At 39.8% G+C, this 18,280-nt stretch overlaps 1 protein-coding gene across 5 annotated transcripts in view; it reads left to right on the top strand.

Annotated features, from left to right (window-relative positions):
- Positions 1-18,280, top strand: part of ERC2 (ELKS/RAB6-interacting/CAST family member 2) — a 1,040,531-nt gene that overhangs the window by 343,352 nt on the left and 678,899 nt on the right. For all 5 annotated transcript variants that reach the window (XM_062201107.1, XM_062201108.1, XM_062201106.1 and 2 more), the window contains one exon: positions 16,240-16,395. In XM_062201107.1, coding sequence (XP_062057091.1) covers positions 16,240-16,395 — 156 coding nt within the window. The remainder of the gene's footprint in view (positions 1-16,239; positions 16,396-18,280) is intronic.

The raw sequence follows: 18,280 nt of genomic DNA, 5'->3' as shown, positions 1-18,280 counted from the left end.
CACTGTCTAACTCTATCTGTCAAATAAATTTAAAAATATGCAAAAACCCAACCAAATTAGAGTAATAATAATTACTGAGTTGGAGCATAAAACTTCACTCCAAACTTAACAGCCCTGGTGTCAAAGCAAAGGTGTTGAATTCCCTTGTTCTCATTTGCTTAATACATTAAATGATACGCAATCATCAAGAAAAACAACTTTCTGCTAACGCTGCAGGAATTGTTAGATTTTCAGCAGAAGTGATCAAATAGGAGATAAATGAATGGTGGAGGATTTCAGCGGAAGTTGCAGAAAATATACTTATCTGGTGAACTTGTCAACTGAAATGCGTTAAGAAGCCGGACACAATGTTCTATATGACAGTATTTCTGTTGGAAACTGAAGTGAGGATTGTGGGTATTTAGCCTTCTAGTCAATGACCAACTAGTGCATTTGTGTACCAAGAGTGGTTTCTCTTGGAGAATGTTCATCTCCCATCAGATTTTTAATTGGAACTCAATTATAAGCAATACAATATTGGGCGTCAATAAATTGCTGAGAATATGATTCTGCATTCAGCTACAACTTCATTGGGGAGGTTGACTTTTGTTATTAAAATTAAAGACTACACCTTATTTTGTGCCCAGGCAGATGCCTGCTCTTTTTCGTGGAGCTGACCTGCAGTTATGTTAAGATTCCTGTAAGAGGTCTCTTGGTGTTTGGTCAAATTCAGCCCATTCCATTTCACAACGTATGGAAGGGCTGCACTGGAACACTGTGAAGTCAAGAGTTACTACCTGGGAACTTCCCCAAGTCTTGCAGCTAGGAAGAGCCAGATTTCAGACCCAAACCGAGGGTATTGAACACAACCCAATACTTCCTCATGAACTAATTGGAAGTCCTGGATCTAATCAGAGACACTATGAAGTAGATACCAGATTTCCTTTGGTTCTAGGGCCTGCATAGGTTTATTGCATGTCTCTGGGAGAGTTACATACTGATTTGGGTGTTACTTAAATTTTTTTCTCCAGGATTCTATATTCATGCCAAGCCTTATTTTTCTAGTTAAGCAATATTGATCACATTTAGGCCTTAATATTACTCTCTTTTTTGGCTGTTATAACTTAACAATGTCTTAACATTGGGTACACATCTGTGTCACCTGGTGCCTTGGCAAAATCTGAAGGTAAACAAGCCTTGTTAGAATAAATTGGCCATCAGTGACACTCCAATGGCAGGGATGTCACTACTACATATTGGGGCTAAGCCCTTGATGTGCAAAAAACCTCTGAATAGACATGATTATGCCCATTTCACAGATGAGAAAGCAATGGTTTAGAAAGGATAAGCAGCCTGCTCCAGGTCCTACACCAACTGGTTGGCAGCTAAGATTTGTACACATTTCTCCCCAAAGCTCTTTTATTTGAAAGTCAGAGTTACAGAGAGAGAAGGAAAGATGGAGAGAGAGATATTCCATCTGTTGGTTCACTCTCCAGAAGGCCACAACAGCAGGTCTGGGCCAGGCCAAAGCTACGAGCCAGGAGCTTCTTCCATGTCTCTCATGTAAGCAGCAGGGGCCCAAGCACTTGGGCCATCTTCCGTTACATTTCTCAGGCCTTATTAGGGAACTGGATTAGAAGTGGAGCAGCCCAGACAAGAACTGGTGCCCATATGGGATGCTGGCATTGCAGGCAATGGTTTTAGCCACTACGCCACAGCACTGGCCCCATCTCAAAGACTTTAATACTCCCTACTCCTGTCTTCTTTTACTGAAGACAGCCCATAGGTTCAACTGGTTTTTCTTTCAACACATTGAAAGTTGTGCTGAGGTTTGCATCATAAAATAGATAAAGACAGCTTGGGGAGCTGGAGGTGCCTATTTGATATTTCTGGAAAGGAATGAAGTTATGCTTTATGTTGTGAAGCAAGAGTCGCCCTTTGTATATGTGTGTGTTATTGAGCCTCCAAATAGGGCTACAAATATTTTTTTCCCCTGTACTTTAAGTCTAGTCCTGAAGTTTTTTTTAGCAGTGTAGAGTAATACCGTCTTCAAATTTGCAACGTCCTGCATTTTTGATGTTCACTATCCATTTAAGAGACCAGAATTATCCTTTAGCTTATTTTTTCTTGAGAAATTTCTTCATCGTCTCATCTTTCAACTTGAAAGATATTTTAAAAACTCTGTCCCATTTAACTCTTTTCCTTAAATAAATGGGGAAAAGTTGGTTTTAAGCAATGTCCAGAAAATGAAAAATGTCAAGTTAAATGCTAGGTCTGAATGATATATAGCTGTCATTTAGAAGCAAGTAAGATCCTTTAAAATTAGTTTTCTTTCCATTTTTGCCCAAACTCTTCTTGCAATATATATGATTCTGAATGTGACTTAGTTACTAATTGATAATTTCTGCCATTAACTGGGTTAGTTTGTGTGAATATAACTTCTGACATTGAATCGCAAACATCAGTGTTTACTGAGAAGCTTTTTTTTTTGTTTTTGTTTTTGCAAAGCACTGTGCTGGAATTTTCAGAAAAATTGGACTTTCATCTTTAAGGATCTAATAAAAGGAAGTGCACAAGATAGGTTCTAAGAGTGACCTCAAAAAGGCAAAATGGGCTACAGGGATTCAAGGGATATTGGACAAGAGAAGGGTAGGGAATGCCTCTCCTGGAAGAGGTAGCATTTGAAGAAAATCTTCAAAGATTGGTATGGTTTTGATAAAGGCAAGTATGAGTTATAAACAGTGAACATCATAACAGCCAAACAAGGAAGCTAGAAAGTGTAAGGAGTGTCTAGGAAAGAACAAATGATTAATTTTGGTACATTTAAAAAGCAAAAGTGACAAATTAAGTCATAAGGAAGTAGAAGGAAAGAAATAATCAAAATAAAAGCTGAAATTAATGAAATACAAAATAAACGTATACTAGATAGGAACACCAAATTTAAATGCTAAGTGTCTGAACAAATTAATAAAAATGACAAATTCTGGTTAGAGTCCTTGAGCAAAGCAGAGATACCACAAGTAAACAATATCAGCTGCATCTCTGTATGTTTATTAACATTACAAATATGAGAGAGGGGTGAGCTTTGTGGCACATGCAGTTGAGCCTCCACTTGGAATGCCTGTATCCCATCTTGGAATGCTAATTTGAGTACTGCGGCTCCGCTTCCACTCCAGCTAACTGCTAATATCAATGGGAGGCAATGGATGATGGTCCCTGCCACCCATGTGGGAGACCTAATGGAGTTCTGAGTTGCTGGCTTCAGTCTGGCCCAGCCCTGGCTGTGGGCATTTGGTGAGTGAACCAGTGGATGGAAAAATCAGTGTGTTTGTCTGCCTGCTTTTCTTTCCTTTCCTTTTCTTTTTTTTTTTTTTTTCTCTTCTCTTCTCTTCTCTTCTCTTCTCTTCTCTTCTCTTCTCTTCTCTTCTTTTCTCTTTATTTCTTACCTTTTTCTGCCTCCCTCCTTCTCTTCCTCTCTCTCTCTGTCTCCCTTTCGTGATCCTTCCTTCTTTCCTTCCTCCCTCCTTCTCAGTCACTACACCTTTCAAATAAATAAATCTTTTAAAAAAATATTTTTGTTTGAGAGGTAGAGTTACAGACAGAGAGTTGGAGAGACAGATAGATCTTCCATCCACTGGTTCACTCCCCAGATGGCTGCAATGGCCTGAACTGGGCTGATCTGAAGCCAGGAGCTTCTTCTGGGTCTCCACACAGGTGCAGGGGCCCAAGCACTTGGGCCATCTTCCACTGCTTTCCCAGGCCATAACAGAAAGCTAGATTGGAGAAGGAGCAGCCAGGACTAGACTGGCTCCCATATGGATGCCAGTGCCTACTAAGCCATAGCACTGGCCCCTAAATAAATCATTTTTTTAAAAAAAAGATTTTTATTACCAACTTTGTGATAAAGTTGACATTTTAGGTAACCAGATAAACTCTTAAAAATACAATTTGTTGAAATTGTATGAAAAGAAATAGAATATCTGAGTAGTCTTACATATTAAAAAAAAGGTTCATAAAATCTTACCACCCAACCAAAAATTCCAAACTTCGAACCAGTCAACCAAACAAAAAAACCCCTGCAGACTCAGATGTCTTCTTCAGTGAACTATGCCAAATAGTTGAGGAAAAAAATTAAATCAATTATATATAAACTCTCAATCAGAATAAAATAAAAAAGGCTTTTCTCATGTTATTTTATTAGATAGAATATGCTTGATACTAATGCCTATTAAGCATTACAAGAAAAGAATATTACAATGAAAATGAAATTTAGAAAGCAGTTATCAGTTATAATATGAAAAACCCCAAATATCTAGTAACAACTCTAACATTTAAATTATACCCATTTTAAATGGAAATGTTCAAAACATTAACTAAAAATAAATAAATAAAAACAAGTCAAATAGCCTTAGTAAAGTAGAAGAACAAATAGTTGTATGGTGATGAGAAGGAACAAGCCATTGCTATTTATAACCCAATTAAAAATTGTGCAGGGACTGGTATAGTGGTCTAATGGGCTAAGCTGCCATCTGTGTTGCTAGCATCCCATACGGAGCGCTGGTTCAAGTCCTAGTTGTTCTGCTTCCCATACAGCTTCTTTCTAATGTGCCTGGGAAGACAGCAGATGGCTCAAGTACTTGAGTTCCTGCCACTCATGTAGGAGACCAGGATGGAGTCCCTGATTCCTGGGAAGTGAATGAGTAGATGGAAGATCTCAATATATCTCTCTCTATCTCTCTCTCTCTATCAAAAAATAAGAAAATCTTTTAAAAAAATGAGCAAGGGATTTGAGTAGATATTTCTTCAAAGAAGATATACATAATAGTACATATAATAAGCACATAAAAAAGATGCCTAACATCATTTTTCATTGGGGAAATGCCAATCAGTTAGATAAAATTTCTCCCTAATTTTCATGACTAAAATTAAAAAGACAGCCAATAACGAGTGTGGGGAAGTCTTGGGAAAACTGGAGCCTCATCTGTTCATGGTGGGAATGAGGTGATGCAGTTCAATTCTGAAAACTGTTTGGCAGTTAGTTCCTCAATTTTTTTTTTAAGATTTAATTATTTTACTTGAAAGGCAGAGTAACAGAGAGGCTGGCAGGGAGAGGGTGCAGAGAGAGAGAGAGAGAGAGAGAGAGAGAAAGGTCTTCCATCTGCTGATTTACTCCCCAGATGGCTGCAACAGCCAGAGCTGTGCCAGGACTCAAACCATTGCCCGTATGGAATGCAAGCACTGCAGGTGGCAGCTTTACCCACTATACCACAGTGCCACGACACCCCCCCCTCAAATTGTTAAACATATGCCACATGACTTTACAGTTCCACTCCCAGGTACACACTCAAGGAAACTGAAGATATGTGTCCACACAAAAACATGTAAGTCATGTCACCATCAGTTATAATAGTCAAATACTTGGAAATAAAAATATGGTATATCCATACAGTAGAATATTATTCAGCAATAAAAATTAATGGAGTTCTGATGTGTGCTACATTATGGATGGACCTTGAAAACATCACACTAAGTGGAAAAGGACAGTCACAAGAGGTCATTCATTATATGATTCATTTATATGGAATGTCCAATATTGGCAAATTGGAGACACAGGCAAGTAGTGACTGCCAGGCCCTGTAGGGAGAAAAGCAAGAGGAGTATCTGCTAAAGGACACAGGGTTTTGGGTGATGCACATGTTATAGGGAGTGGGTGTTTAGCCTAGTGATTAAGATGCCTGTGTCCCACATTGGAGCACCTAGGTTCCATTGCTTGCTCTTGCTCCTAACTCCACCTTCCCATCAATGTAGACCCTGGGAAGCAGTGGTGATGTCTCAAGTAATTGGATACCTGACATCTACGTGGATACCTATATGGAGTTATTGGATCCTGGCCTTACTCCAGCTCAGTCTCAGCTGAGAATTTGGACATTTGGGGGGTGAACCCACAGATTGGAGCCCTGTCTGTTTCTCTGCTGCTAGAATAAATAAATACTTTTTGTTAAAAACCATGTTCTGCAACCCAGATGGAATTCTAGGCTTCTGGCTTTGGCCTGTGCTAGCCCTGGCTGTTGTAGCCATTTGGAGAGTGAGCCAATGGATGAAAGATCTCTCTTTGTCTTTCTGTGTCACTCTGCCTGTCGAAATAAATAAATAAATAAATAACTTTATAAAAAACAGCTAGAGAAAGATATTGCAAAGGAGATGATCAGTAGCTTTGATTACTATAAATAAGTAAGAGCTGTAAAAGATGTATTTGTTAGGTTTATAATAGAGGCTTAATATTTTTAATATGAAAAGAGGTCAAATTTATCCATGTAGAATCAACATTTGGGGGAAAAAAGTACCAAGAAGTTGATATTTTTTCAGGGTGGGCGATTATGAAGAATTTTTGTCCTCTTTTTATTACTCCTACATTTTCATCTCTTATAATGTGTGTAAGAACAACCAAAAACCTTTATTTAGGAAAAATAGCAGTAAGTTTATTAAAACAAAATCCATCATCAAAAAGCTTAAAGGTGCATCTTTTTTTAATTTGTAATTCTTCTTTTCTTTGTCTGGACTGAGAAGTCTCCAAAGGGGAGTAGGTTAGATTAATTTTAGAAACTGAGAATCTAACTTTGTTCTTTTGGCTTCCCTGTGGTCCCCCCATCCCACCTGTAAAATGGGTCCATGACACCATCCTGCCTAAAATTGAGGTGGGAATTACAAAGAATTAAGGCATGGCAAAAGTTCTGGTACATCATAGATCCTCAAGGACTCCTGTAATGATCCTCCTTTTTCCTTTTGGTTTGGTCCTTAAGTTGTTTTACCTGTAAAAAAAGAGGTGTTGCATTTGAGCAAGGACCCCACCAAAGAGAAGGACCAGATAAGCACATTTCAGGTGGAATCTAGGAATATACACAGAGCTTGCAAGTAGAAGAGAATCAAGTCTTTGTGAAAGTAGAAACCAGTAGAGAAAAGAGATTCCTAGGAGGCATAATAAATGACCAAGGGGATTCGTTTCCTGATTAGCAGCCATCTGGCAAGGTGCTTATGCCTTTTGGCTTTTACTGTTCTCCTCTGGCCATTGAAGGGATTGGGCTAAATATCCTGATTTAAGAATTACTCCAAGTCTGCAGGCTTGGTGACTGGCAATTTGGATTCTCAGAAGGCCCTCCTGGGGAGCCAGAATTGACATGACATTCTTGCAAAGTTAAAATCTTAGCTTTACTGATCCATCCTCGCCAGCCCTGCCCAGGCCAGCAGCCATGGCCCTCTCCTGCTGGTACTGGGTTCCCAGTCTATTGTTTATTTAGGGCTCATAATTTCCTTACTGGCATTGTGCCCCTGCCATCAGGGTTGAGAAGTCAACCACAGGCCTCATGTGAACTTCCCCTTTCAAGTTTCAGTAATGACAGTGTACAGCCCGTCACATGCCTCATCCCTAAGGCATGGTCCAGTTTCCACATCCATCAAGCCGCGCTGGGTGACTTGGGGTGGCCTGAATTCCATTGCCGCCTGTTGCTTTTTCCATGAGACAAACTGGTTGAACACAGATGGAGTTGTGGTATGTTTTGGAGATCCTAAGAAGGAGGCCCCAAAACCTATCAGGGGATGGTTTAAAGGAATAGATAAGAGCAAGTTTATGTTTCTAGGAGGACAGTCAAGACTTTTCCTAAAGAGCACTGGAAGAGAAACAGAGGGGCCAGATATCCATCTTTTAAGGCTCCCCGAAATAGATTTGCTGTGTTGCAAAGTCATGTTTTGCTGAATTCCTGGTGTCCTCAGAGAGTGGGCAGCTAGCATTCAAACCCTCTTTGTAGCCAGAAGTTGGTGAAAGATGACATCCAATCCATGCTTAGGGGGGGCAGCATCACACATGCACGGAGGGACAGTATACTCATCTGGAAGCTGTTTCTGAAACTTTTCCTTCCCTATCCTCTTTGTCCAACTTCTTCATGTTGTTCTTTTGACCTTGCTCTGTGATCTTTAGAAGAGAAGTACTGTGTGGCAGAAAGAACCAGAATAGCTCAGCTTCTAGGTGATGCTCTTCTCTGAAGCCAGCCTTTTCTGAGGTTGACCTGCAGATGGCAAGGTCACAATCTGTGGCCTCCTCTCTCCACGTCCGGGGAGGCCTGTCTGTCAAGAGCACCATTCCAAACATTGAGCAGTTTATTTACCATCTGTGGGTCTCCTCACCTTTATGTGAGTAAGTAAGTCCTCAATTCATAGGGTTGTGGGCAAGATTAAATGAGATTTTGCTAGTACAGTGCTTGTGTAAGTGGCCAGTACATATCAGCTGTTGTTATTGATTGAATTTTTTGAAAGAATTATTTGTTTGAAAGTCAGAGCTATGGAAAGAGGAACACACACACACACATATACACACACACACACAGAGAGAGAGAGAGAGAGAGAGAGAGAGAGAAAGGTCTTCCATCCTCTGGTTCACTCCCCAGATGGCTGCAACTGCTGGGGTCGGACCAGGTGGAAGCCAAGAGCCAGGAACTCCATCCAGGTCTCCCATGTGGGTGTCAGAGGCCCAAGTGTTTGGGCCATCTTCTGCTGCTTTTTCCAGGCTGTTAGCAAGGAGTGAGATAAGAAGTGGAGCAGCTGGGATTTGAACTCGTGCCCATATGGGATGCCAGTGTTGTAGGTGGCAGCTTTGCCTACTATACCACAATACCAGCACCTGTTGCTTTGGTCCTGTGTCATTCTTTTTGTATATCCTCTCTCACATGTGAGAATTTATATTTTTAACATTTATATAAGTGAGACATAATTGGAAAAGAAAGCATAGATATAAAGTAGAAATCTATTCCGTCCTCCCCCACCCACCCAAGCTGAATCCTCTACACATAAATCCTGGTTTTTCTCTCCATTCTCACCTGGAGGAGAATGTTCCTAGTAGGGATCCTGGGGTAGTTCATCCTCAGATAGGCATTCAGGAGCTTTTGCTTTAGTCTCTGTCCCAAGCACATTGAACTGATTTGAGTTGACCAGTGCTTTCTTCCATGCTTTGAGCAATGGAGAAAGCCCGCAGTTTAAATTGCAGTCACTTTCTATGTAGGGCTGATACTCAGTGAAGAGGCCTGAGTGCAGCTACACTGGTTGTTAGATTCTTCAATAAAACACCCAGAGCTACCCCAAACCTTCAGAATAATGCCTGCCCTCCTCTATCCATCCCTTACCTTGAGCTGTCCAAATCCAGGAACTGAAGGGTTAACTCCTGACTCTGCAGGGACCTCATCCACCAGGTTCCAGTGTTCCATGTAGTGTCTGTTCTGATTGCTTCTTTTTGTGTTCCACACTAGCTGTTGAGTGACTCAGCATCATCCATAACTCCATGGGGTTTAGAACAGGTCTTCAGTTTGCAGTTACCATAGCGTGATGCCAAGGGAACTGTCCACATGAACAGGTGACTCCTTAGCTGTCTCCCTGGTCTCCAGTCTCTGCAGACCTTCCTTTGACTTCCTTTTTTCTTGGCACTGTTTACTCTCTTGTTTTCTGGGACTCTCCCATAATTTCCATCAGTTTTGACCCTTTCCTTTTGAAGACTCTGCCATGGTTTTTCCTATCCCTAGTCTTAATCATGTCTGAAGAACTCCTTCCTTCACCTGTAGGCTGGCGATTCCATGCTCTCTTCAGTCTGAGTTCCATTCTGGCGTCTATTTTTATTGTTCGTTTCCCAGAGGCTGTTTAATTGCCTCTTTTCTTGTTTACCAGGTTGTAAATGATTACCAGTAAGAATCACATCTGACTTGCTAGCTTGATTCTGTAGATTGGTGATTCTTCACCCTTACTTTCTTTATGTTTCTAATTCTTCGATCTGGTAGTCCTACCCATTTCTGACTTCCCTATCTGTAGAATTATAGACAGAAACGTTTGCTGAATTGTTGAAATCTTTACTTAAGTGTGGAGTTGGTCTTCTATGTACAATGTTAGCTGAAAATGAATCTTAATGGAGAATGGGAATTAGAAGGGGAGAGGGAGGAGGAGGAGGGGTGGAAGTGTGGGTGGGAAGGCAGGTATGGTGGGAAGAATAACTATATTACTAAAGTTGTACTTATTAAAATTGAATTACTTAAACATTAAATTAAAAGAAAAGAAAAAGAAAAAAGGAACCTTGTTGTATTTTGGTATTCAGGGGAGTAGATGGTTCAGATGTAGCTATAGCAAGCTGTTCAAAGAATGTCATCAGGACACAGTTATTCAGGCAAGTTCACCCTTTTCTTTTCTAAGATTTATCTAGTGAGAAAGAGAGAGAGAGAGAGAGAGAGAGAGAGAGAGAGAGAGAGAGAGAGAGAGGCCTTCCCTCTCCTGGTTCACTCCCCAGCTAGCCACAACAGCTAGGGTGGGCCAGGTCAAAGCCAGGAGCCAGGAGCATCATCTGGGTCTCCCACATGGATGGCAGGAGTCTAAGCACCTGGGCCATTTCCACTGCTTTCTCAGGTGCATTAGCAGAGAGCTGGATCAGAAGTGGAGCAGCCAAGATCAGAGCCAGTGCCCATATGGGATGCCAGTGTCACAGGCAGTGGCTTACCCTGCCCCTGTTATGCCACAATGCCAGCCCCCCAGGTAGGTTCTTAATACATGTTCTCACAGAAGACCACATCCTTCTGCAGGCCCACGTTTTCTTTACTCCCAGAAAAAGGTAGGTGGGCTTTGTTAGAGGCCTGAGTTCACTCCTGGGTCAATCACTGTGTCTGTAAGATCCATGGTGCTTGCTTTTAAGCAGGGCCACACAATTGGAAATCCCTACTAAAATCCTAGAGAGTTGGGGAGAGATGTTGTTCTCCAAAGGAAAAAAAGCTGAGCAGACAAAAAATTGATACATGCTACAGCTAGAAACAGGAGGGAAGGTGATGTTTCTTAAGAACCTGTTTGCATCTTGCCCTCATTTACTTCACCTAACAATCTTAGGGCATAGGTTTAACATGGGTAGAAACAGGCACCAACATTCAGCAGGGTGGAATGAAAAGGGAAGCTACTGTCTTCTACTTGTGTATGTAACAGAACTGGGAAGTTGCTGGGAACTCATTACGTTGTCGTTGGCTTCTGTTAATAATGGCCACCCTTTATTCTGCCTCCATGATAAGTGCCTTCCATGATACGTACTTTGCATGCATTTTAACCTCACTTGTATGTATGGATGCTCTGAGCATGATATTCTATCAGAGAGGGTGAGTATCCTGCCCAAATATATAGAAATCTAAAGTAAGGTTTACATCCCAGTTTGTGACATCCTAAGGATAAAACTTTTCACCTTTCCATGTGGATTGTCTGGATTGTTTACCTTTGACTCTTTTTTTTGTTGTTGTTATTGTTGTTAGAATTGAGTCCATTAACCACTTAAGAGTTAACAGATTCACACATGGAGACCAAAACTTCACAGGTCACTTTATATTCAACAAGAAATAGAGTCACAGGGCTGGCACTGTGGCATAGGTGGTAAAGCTGCTGCCTGCAGTACCAGCATCCCATATGGGCACAGGTTTGAGTTCCTGCTGCTCCATTTCTCATCCAGTTCTCTGCTATGGCCTGGGAAAGCAGTGGAAGATGGCCCAAGTCCTTGGGCTCCTGCACACATGTGGAAGACCCAGAAGAAGCTCCTGGATCCTGGATTCAGATTGGCACAGCTCTGACCATTGCGGCCATTTGTGGAGTGAACCAGTGGATGAAGACCTTTCTCTCTCTCTCTCTTTGCCTCTCTGTAACTCTGCTTTTCAATAAATGAATAAATCTTAAAAAAAAAAAAAAGAAAGAAAGAGACTAGAGTCACATATTCGCCAGGAGTCACTGGTAACATGCACAGAGACAGGAAGGATGCATCTGCCTGCAGGGTGTGGATTTTGTGAGGAATGAGTCCAAAGAAGGCAAATGAGATCATGAAAAGAAATATAAAGTACCCTCATTGCTTTCGCTTTGACTTAGATTCTATGCTTGTACATTTTGCCATAAAGCTAGATCCCATCTGAAAAAATAGATGAGCGTAGAGACAATAGCATCCCAAAGAACAGCATTGTCCCTATCATTTTCTAATCCAGGCCATTATCTTTTTATACCTTACAAGTGAGTTGTGGTGCATGCAAAGTACTTTTCTGAGAACCTCCCTCAGCAGAGTAAAGGGCTGCCATTGTTAACAGAAGCCAACATCCCTATGGCCAGGGCCTAACATTTCTCCAGTTCTGTTTTGTCCACAAGTAGAACACAAAACCTCCATTTTTATTCCATCCTGTTCAAGTCTCTGAGCATGTTCCTAGCCTTGCTGATTCTGTAACCCAAGATTGTTACAAGACCGGAATGAGTACAGGTGTAACACTCCCAGAAGAATACCTGACACACAACATGTGCTCAATGAAGATGAGTTTTTTATTTTTTAGTATTTATTTTTCTGCCTAGTCTGTCTTCGGTCTAAGTTCACTTCTTCCTTCAAGTACTTCAGTTGGGTTCCTAGGACCACTGTTCTTCCCCCCACCATAAATTCTTTCAAAGGCAGGGCATTACTCAGTTTAAGTCCAAGTTTTGTTTACAGATACTAGATGATTTTTAAAAGTTAAGCCTCCAGGAGCCTCTGTGGTATCCAATAATAATAGTTTAGAGTTTTATTCTAAATAAAGTGTAACATAATTATGCAGCGATCTTCCTGAACATTAGATCATGTCTTCTTTAAACCAAATTGGCCCTAACTGTGTTGATCAGCATCCGAGGACCAATATATGATCGTGGAGAGTTCCATGCTCTGTAAAAACTGCTTATATTTCCTTTCCTGGCCTGATATTAAAATGAAACCAGTAATTCTTGCTGTTTTTGAAAAGGAAGCACACTGTGACACTCAGCAATAACATAATTGTTACTTTTTGTGACTAAATGATACTGCTTTTTTTTTTTCCTGATGTTCCACCCACTTACCACTTCAGTGTTCGCAGTTCCTAGAGAGGAACTGAAATCTGTTTCTTGCTGTTTAAGGGGAACACAATGTTTGACAAACACAAAGAGTAACAGTGGCATCCTGCCTGGCATAGAGACTGCAGAAAGTTTTCTCCCAGGGTTGCTGTGCGTGTGTGCCAAGTCGGAGACCTCCTGGAAGGAGCTTCCATGTTTTTCTATATATACTAAGCCAGTAAAGTTGCTCCTTCCCTTCTGCACTGGTCAGTCTTGTCCCTGTCTCTTATAGACACCTGCAGACATTTAGAACCTTTGCTTTGGGACCAGCAGTGTGGCATAACAAGTAAAGTTACTGCCTGCTGTGCCAGCATCTCATCTGGGTTCTGGTTCTGGTCTACACTGTTCCATTTCTGATCTAGCTCTCTGCTAATGCGCCTGGAAAAAGCAGTAGAAGATGGAAGAAACTCCTGGCTCCTGGTTTGGGACCAGCCCAGCCCTGGTTGTTGTGGACATTTGGGGAGTGACCCAGCAGATGGAAGACCTCTCTCCCTTTCTCCTTCTCTCTCCCTCCCTTCCTCCCTTCCTCCTTGTCTTTGCTCTGTCTCTCCCTCTCTCTCTCTGTCACTTTGCCTTTCAAATAAATAAAATCAGTCTTTAAAAACAAAAAAGCTCCCAGGTAATGTTGGTGCCCCTCATCTGTAGACCAGCATTTGAATAGCAGGAATCTTGACTGTGATCCATGTTAAATATGGAGAAGCTTGCCTGTGAGTCTTCTTGAGGTCTATCTAGCATCTTACATACCTGACATAGTAACTGATGTCCAACATGTAAACAGTATATATTTATTGAATGAATGAACGAAAGAACTCCTTGTATCTAAATTTACTGTCTATAACATATGTTTCCTAGAAAAATCAAGATATTAGTTAAAAATAGAATGAGAATATAAAAATAAGCTTATCTGAGTTTTCCCACTCAACTTTCAACCCCATTTCTGTAGTCATTCTGGTCATGGGGTCATGCTAATATTCCTGGCAGGTTTAAGAATGAGCTGGGTGGGCCCACTGAGTAAGTGGCTGCTAGGGGTTCAATTCCAGTGATTTGTTTATTACTTGCCAATCATATATCTGTTCTGTATCTTTTGGATGATTGATGTACAATAAGTAGGCTTGGGTTTGAATGTTTAGAAGTTGTCTAAAATTTATGTGTAAAATTTTTACAAGTATTATTTTATGAATTCTGGAAAGAAGTGACTTCAAAGAGATACTGAGTTCATATATTTTTCCCCTAATGAATAGGCAGTGAAACAAACATATTTGAGATTTTCTTTTTCCTTTAAAGGAAAATTTTTCATATTTGTACAGTCCATAACCAAAATACAGTATAACAGTAAGATCATTTGATGGTTGTCCTGTCTTGGGTATATTTAAAGGTGTCAGCTGAGATATGAGGGGACCACATCTGGTGTTTCACTGCTGTAGTCAGAGCAGGTGTATGTAAACCACATTCGAGTGTCGGAAACTAACAAGGTGATCTGGATCTTTCAGTTCACCCTTATTCTAAATTGGGATAATCATTGCATATTTCCCCTAGAAGTGTCCAAATCACTGCTTTGACCTTTCAATTTAGTAATGTATCCCTGAGGTTTACACAATCATTAAAATACTATTTTTTTTCTCAAGATTTGAGTTCTAGAGGTCATAATACTGGGGATAAGTGAAACAAAATAAAATATTTTGCTTCAGATATCCCAGAGCCAGTCATACTTATGTGTATAGAGAATCCCCAGTAAGCATTTAACATATTTATTTGGTCTACAACCTTCCTGTTCACACAGTAGGTGGGTTTTGTGGGCCCAATATAGGTCCTCAGTATAGGGCCTCAATAAAGCTACTTTGTACAATACATATATTATTTTAAACATCAATTCTAAATAATAGGTAAAGGTGGTCTGATATAGAATACATTTCAGTGATTGGGGAGCAAACTGTTACTGCGTTGTTCAAAATCCTACCAGTTTGGGAGGGACACGAACATTAAGTCCACAACACTACCCTTACTTACTCAAATGGTTGGTATGGATGGTTTCTGTAAAGTGATTTAAAATAGAACACTACTATGCACAAAAACATTAATGGTGGTTAACTCTGGAGATAGTAGGATTAGAGGAGTATTCTCCATTTTCTATGATTTTAAGGTATGTTGCTTTTTCAACTAGAAAACATAATAGATATTATTTTTGAAAGGAAAATGAAATACTGCTGAATGGAACATTTCATTATAATCTTAAAATTTTCAGAATCTTTATTTTACCTTCTTTGAGATTTTCTGAGAATTAGTAAAAGTGCTGTAGCAGCTCAAGCATTTGTTTTCCTGTATGTAATACAGCTTGATAAGGAGTTGCTGTTCTTCCTTGTCTGCCCTTCTAAAACATAATGACAATGTTAAGGTAATGTTCTTATAATACTGCCACATCAACTTTTCATGTGCTTCATTCTAAGACTGATTTGAGTCTAGTACCAAGGTTAGGGCATTCTTTCCTTCCTCTCCTCCCTCCCTCCCTTCCTCCTTTCCTTCCTTTCTTTTTCATTTGTTTTGTTTCCCTAAAAGAATTCTCTTTTCTATTTCCTAATACATTGTTTCTTATTATGTGCAATCTTGTGTCTTGATCTGTCATTTTTCCCCCCTCAATTCATCCCACATCTGAGTGCAATATTTCTAGTTTTTTGGCTCGGTAAATCAGTAGGTTAGAAATGTCCTGCCATGTAGTCATGTTTTTTGTCACGTAGGAACCTGACTGCTTGCCAAATAAATCATGACATTGTGATATATTATTTCCAGTTGCTATAAATTTTCAGTAGTTAGGGAATCAGCCATAGTAAGGCCAGGTTCAGTTATTTAATTTCACTTATGTCTATATTTTAGGTGAGAATGCTTTTCCTCATTAGTAGGTTTGAATTTCCTTTTATGAGTCAAATTCCAAACATGCCTTATAAAACCAGCCGTAGAATATATATGTGAACACATTGTTTTTTGTGTTTACAAGTAGACTTAAAATAGGCACTGGTAGACTGTCTCTTAAACTATAAATTCATCCAATTAAATTATATTTTACAGTTTTTAATATTTTTACATGACTTTCATCTCTTGCTTTGATAATTTGGTTCACAGATATTAGGGACAAGCATATCTAAGTAACTCTGAACTATATTCCTGCATGACTTTGATTGGGAATTTACACAATAATCTCATAAATGATCCTTAGAAGTGAAAAAAATATTCTGAATTGGAGGCCATGTCTACATTACAGTTAATATAATGCTACCCAAAGTTGCTCTCCTAAATTCTGTTTTAATGATGCTCAGGTTTTTTTTTTATGCTTTTTACCAACAGGACACAAAAATTGCTTCATTGGAGCGAAACATCAGGGATCTTGAGGATGAGATCCAGATGTTGAAAGCCAATGGTGTACTGAGCGCAGAGGACCGCGAGGAAGAGGTCAAACAGATAGAGGTTTACAAAAGTCACTCCAAGTTTATGAAGACAAAGGTATGGGCCAGAGTTGTAAACTTTTATAATCTTGGGGTGACTAGAAAGTTATGGTTTACATACGTACTTTTTCCAAATACCCACATAATCTGCTTTATGTAATATCATGAAATATAGAGATGATAAAGAAAAGTGGGCAAAACTTTTAGTTTCAAATGTAGATTCTGAAGAGGAACCAAGGACAATCTTTGGTGGAATTCTTAGTTACCATGAGGCTCAGGCTTTCCCGAGGAGTTCTTTTGTTGTTCCTCTCTTAGGAATCACCTATTATTGTCCCCTCTCTTCCAAATTTCCAAAGTTGTCCTAAGTTTGCTGTTTTCTAAAGTTGCCAACATTGCCAAATTTCCTTGTCTTCCTTGGTCGGTGATTGTTTCAAAAGGTGGTGTTGCTCTTACAAGCTAATTTAACTCATCTTAACATCATTAAGACATTTTTGGCTTTAGTGTAATGATTAAGTCATTACTAATTGCAAGTCTCAGTGCTGCTATTTACTCAGATTATTCAGCCATTCCAAGCCTCAGCATCATCACCCAGCAAACAGGAATGAGAAAAGCATGTACCTCAGTGGGTTGCTCTGATAATTCCAAGAGATCATGCATTTAATGTACTTTGTTGCTTATCTGATCTCTAGGAAGTATTCAACAAACTGTAGACGTCATTGTTGATAGTATTATTATTATGTGTTGCTTTGGAATATTTATAAACTAGTACTATATTAACCTCCATTAATTTATATTGCTGTTGCCAGCTTTTAAGGGTTTGATTTGTGGTTTTCAAAATTAAACTATGGGTTGTAAATGGAGCAAGTACCTGAATATTATTTTTACATGTGCATGATTATTAAATTTATGAGTAGCCCCAAATGGAACTTTCAAGAAGTTGAGATGCTTTTGTCTGTTCCATTTAAAGTATTTTGCTTCTGAGTCTAACAACCACACAATTTTTTTCTTTTCTCTTTGTCTGCCAGTAGCTCTTAAATGTCACTATTCTTGTCCTAGGCTTTAATCTTCTTTGTTACCTTATAAAATGCAGCAGAGTTAGTGTAATGTAGAGTTCTGTGAGAAAGCAGTGGGAGAGAGAATAAATGTTTAAATGATTATCTGTTGTGAAATATATGCATAGTCTTTGCAGAGTTTGCAATTATAGAGAGGAAATGTTAATATCTAACATTTACTACACCATGTGTATGTATGTGCATTGCGTGTGTGTTTCTTCAAGGTTAAAAAAAAAAGCTGTGCTTGCTCTTGCCAGCTTTCCATAACTAACGTAGTCATTGAGATTATGACTGAAAACGTGGATCAAGGAGTGGAGGGAGATAGGAGAAGGAAAATGTCCAATGGACTTGAGCATAACCACTTCCTTTCAGGGACTGCCACAAAAATGCAGAATAGGTTTGCTTGCTTACCCCTCCCTCTGGTCTCTTTTTGCAGACCCTCCCTCTCAGAAATTTGAGCTAAGGTACAGAGATCACAGTTCTAGGGTGACCCACAGACAGTGCCCCAATCACTCTGAGAACAAAGGCCAGGGGCACAGTTTGTGGGAAATTACTGTTTTGGCTTACATTTTTCCTTTCCATCCCAGCATTCAACAATGGGAGATTGTTCAGGCCACTCCTACAGCTAAAAATGCCATGAAATTTATAAACTCTGCCCTTATCATGGACTCTGTCCAGGGGAATGAAACATTTATATGGTCCTCAGCAAGGAAGTCATGACCTCTGTTAGCCCACATTGGTCTAAGAGACCATCCATCCTTAAACTAGATTTAACTTTTAATGATTAGTTACTTTTAAGGGTTCCAAAAGGGACAGATCAGAAGAATGTTTGAGGAGAGTTGTGGAGTGAGGTAGAAAGAGTGCAGGCTGCAAACTAAAGCAGGCTCTGGC

Source organism: Lepus europaeus, chromosome 9 (genome assembly GCF_033115175.1).
Source record: "Lepus europaeus isolate LE1 chromosome 9, mLepTim1.pri, whole genome shotgun sequence".
NCBI classification, from domain to species: Eukaryota; Metazoa; Chordata; class Mammalia; order Lagomorpha; family Leporidae; genus Lepus; species Lepus europaeus.
The sequence above is the reverse complement of the archived record's forward strand: the minus strand, read 5'-3'. Positions and strand labels throughout refer to the sequence as shown.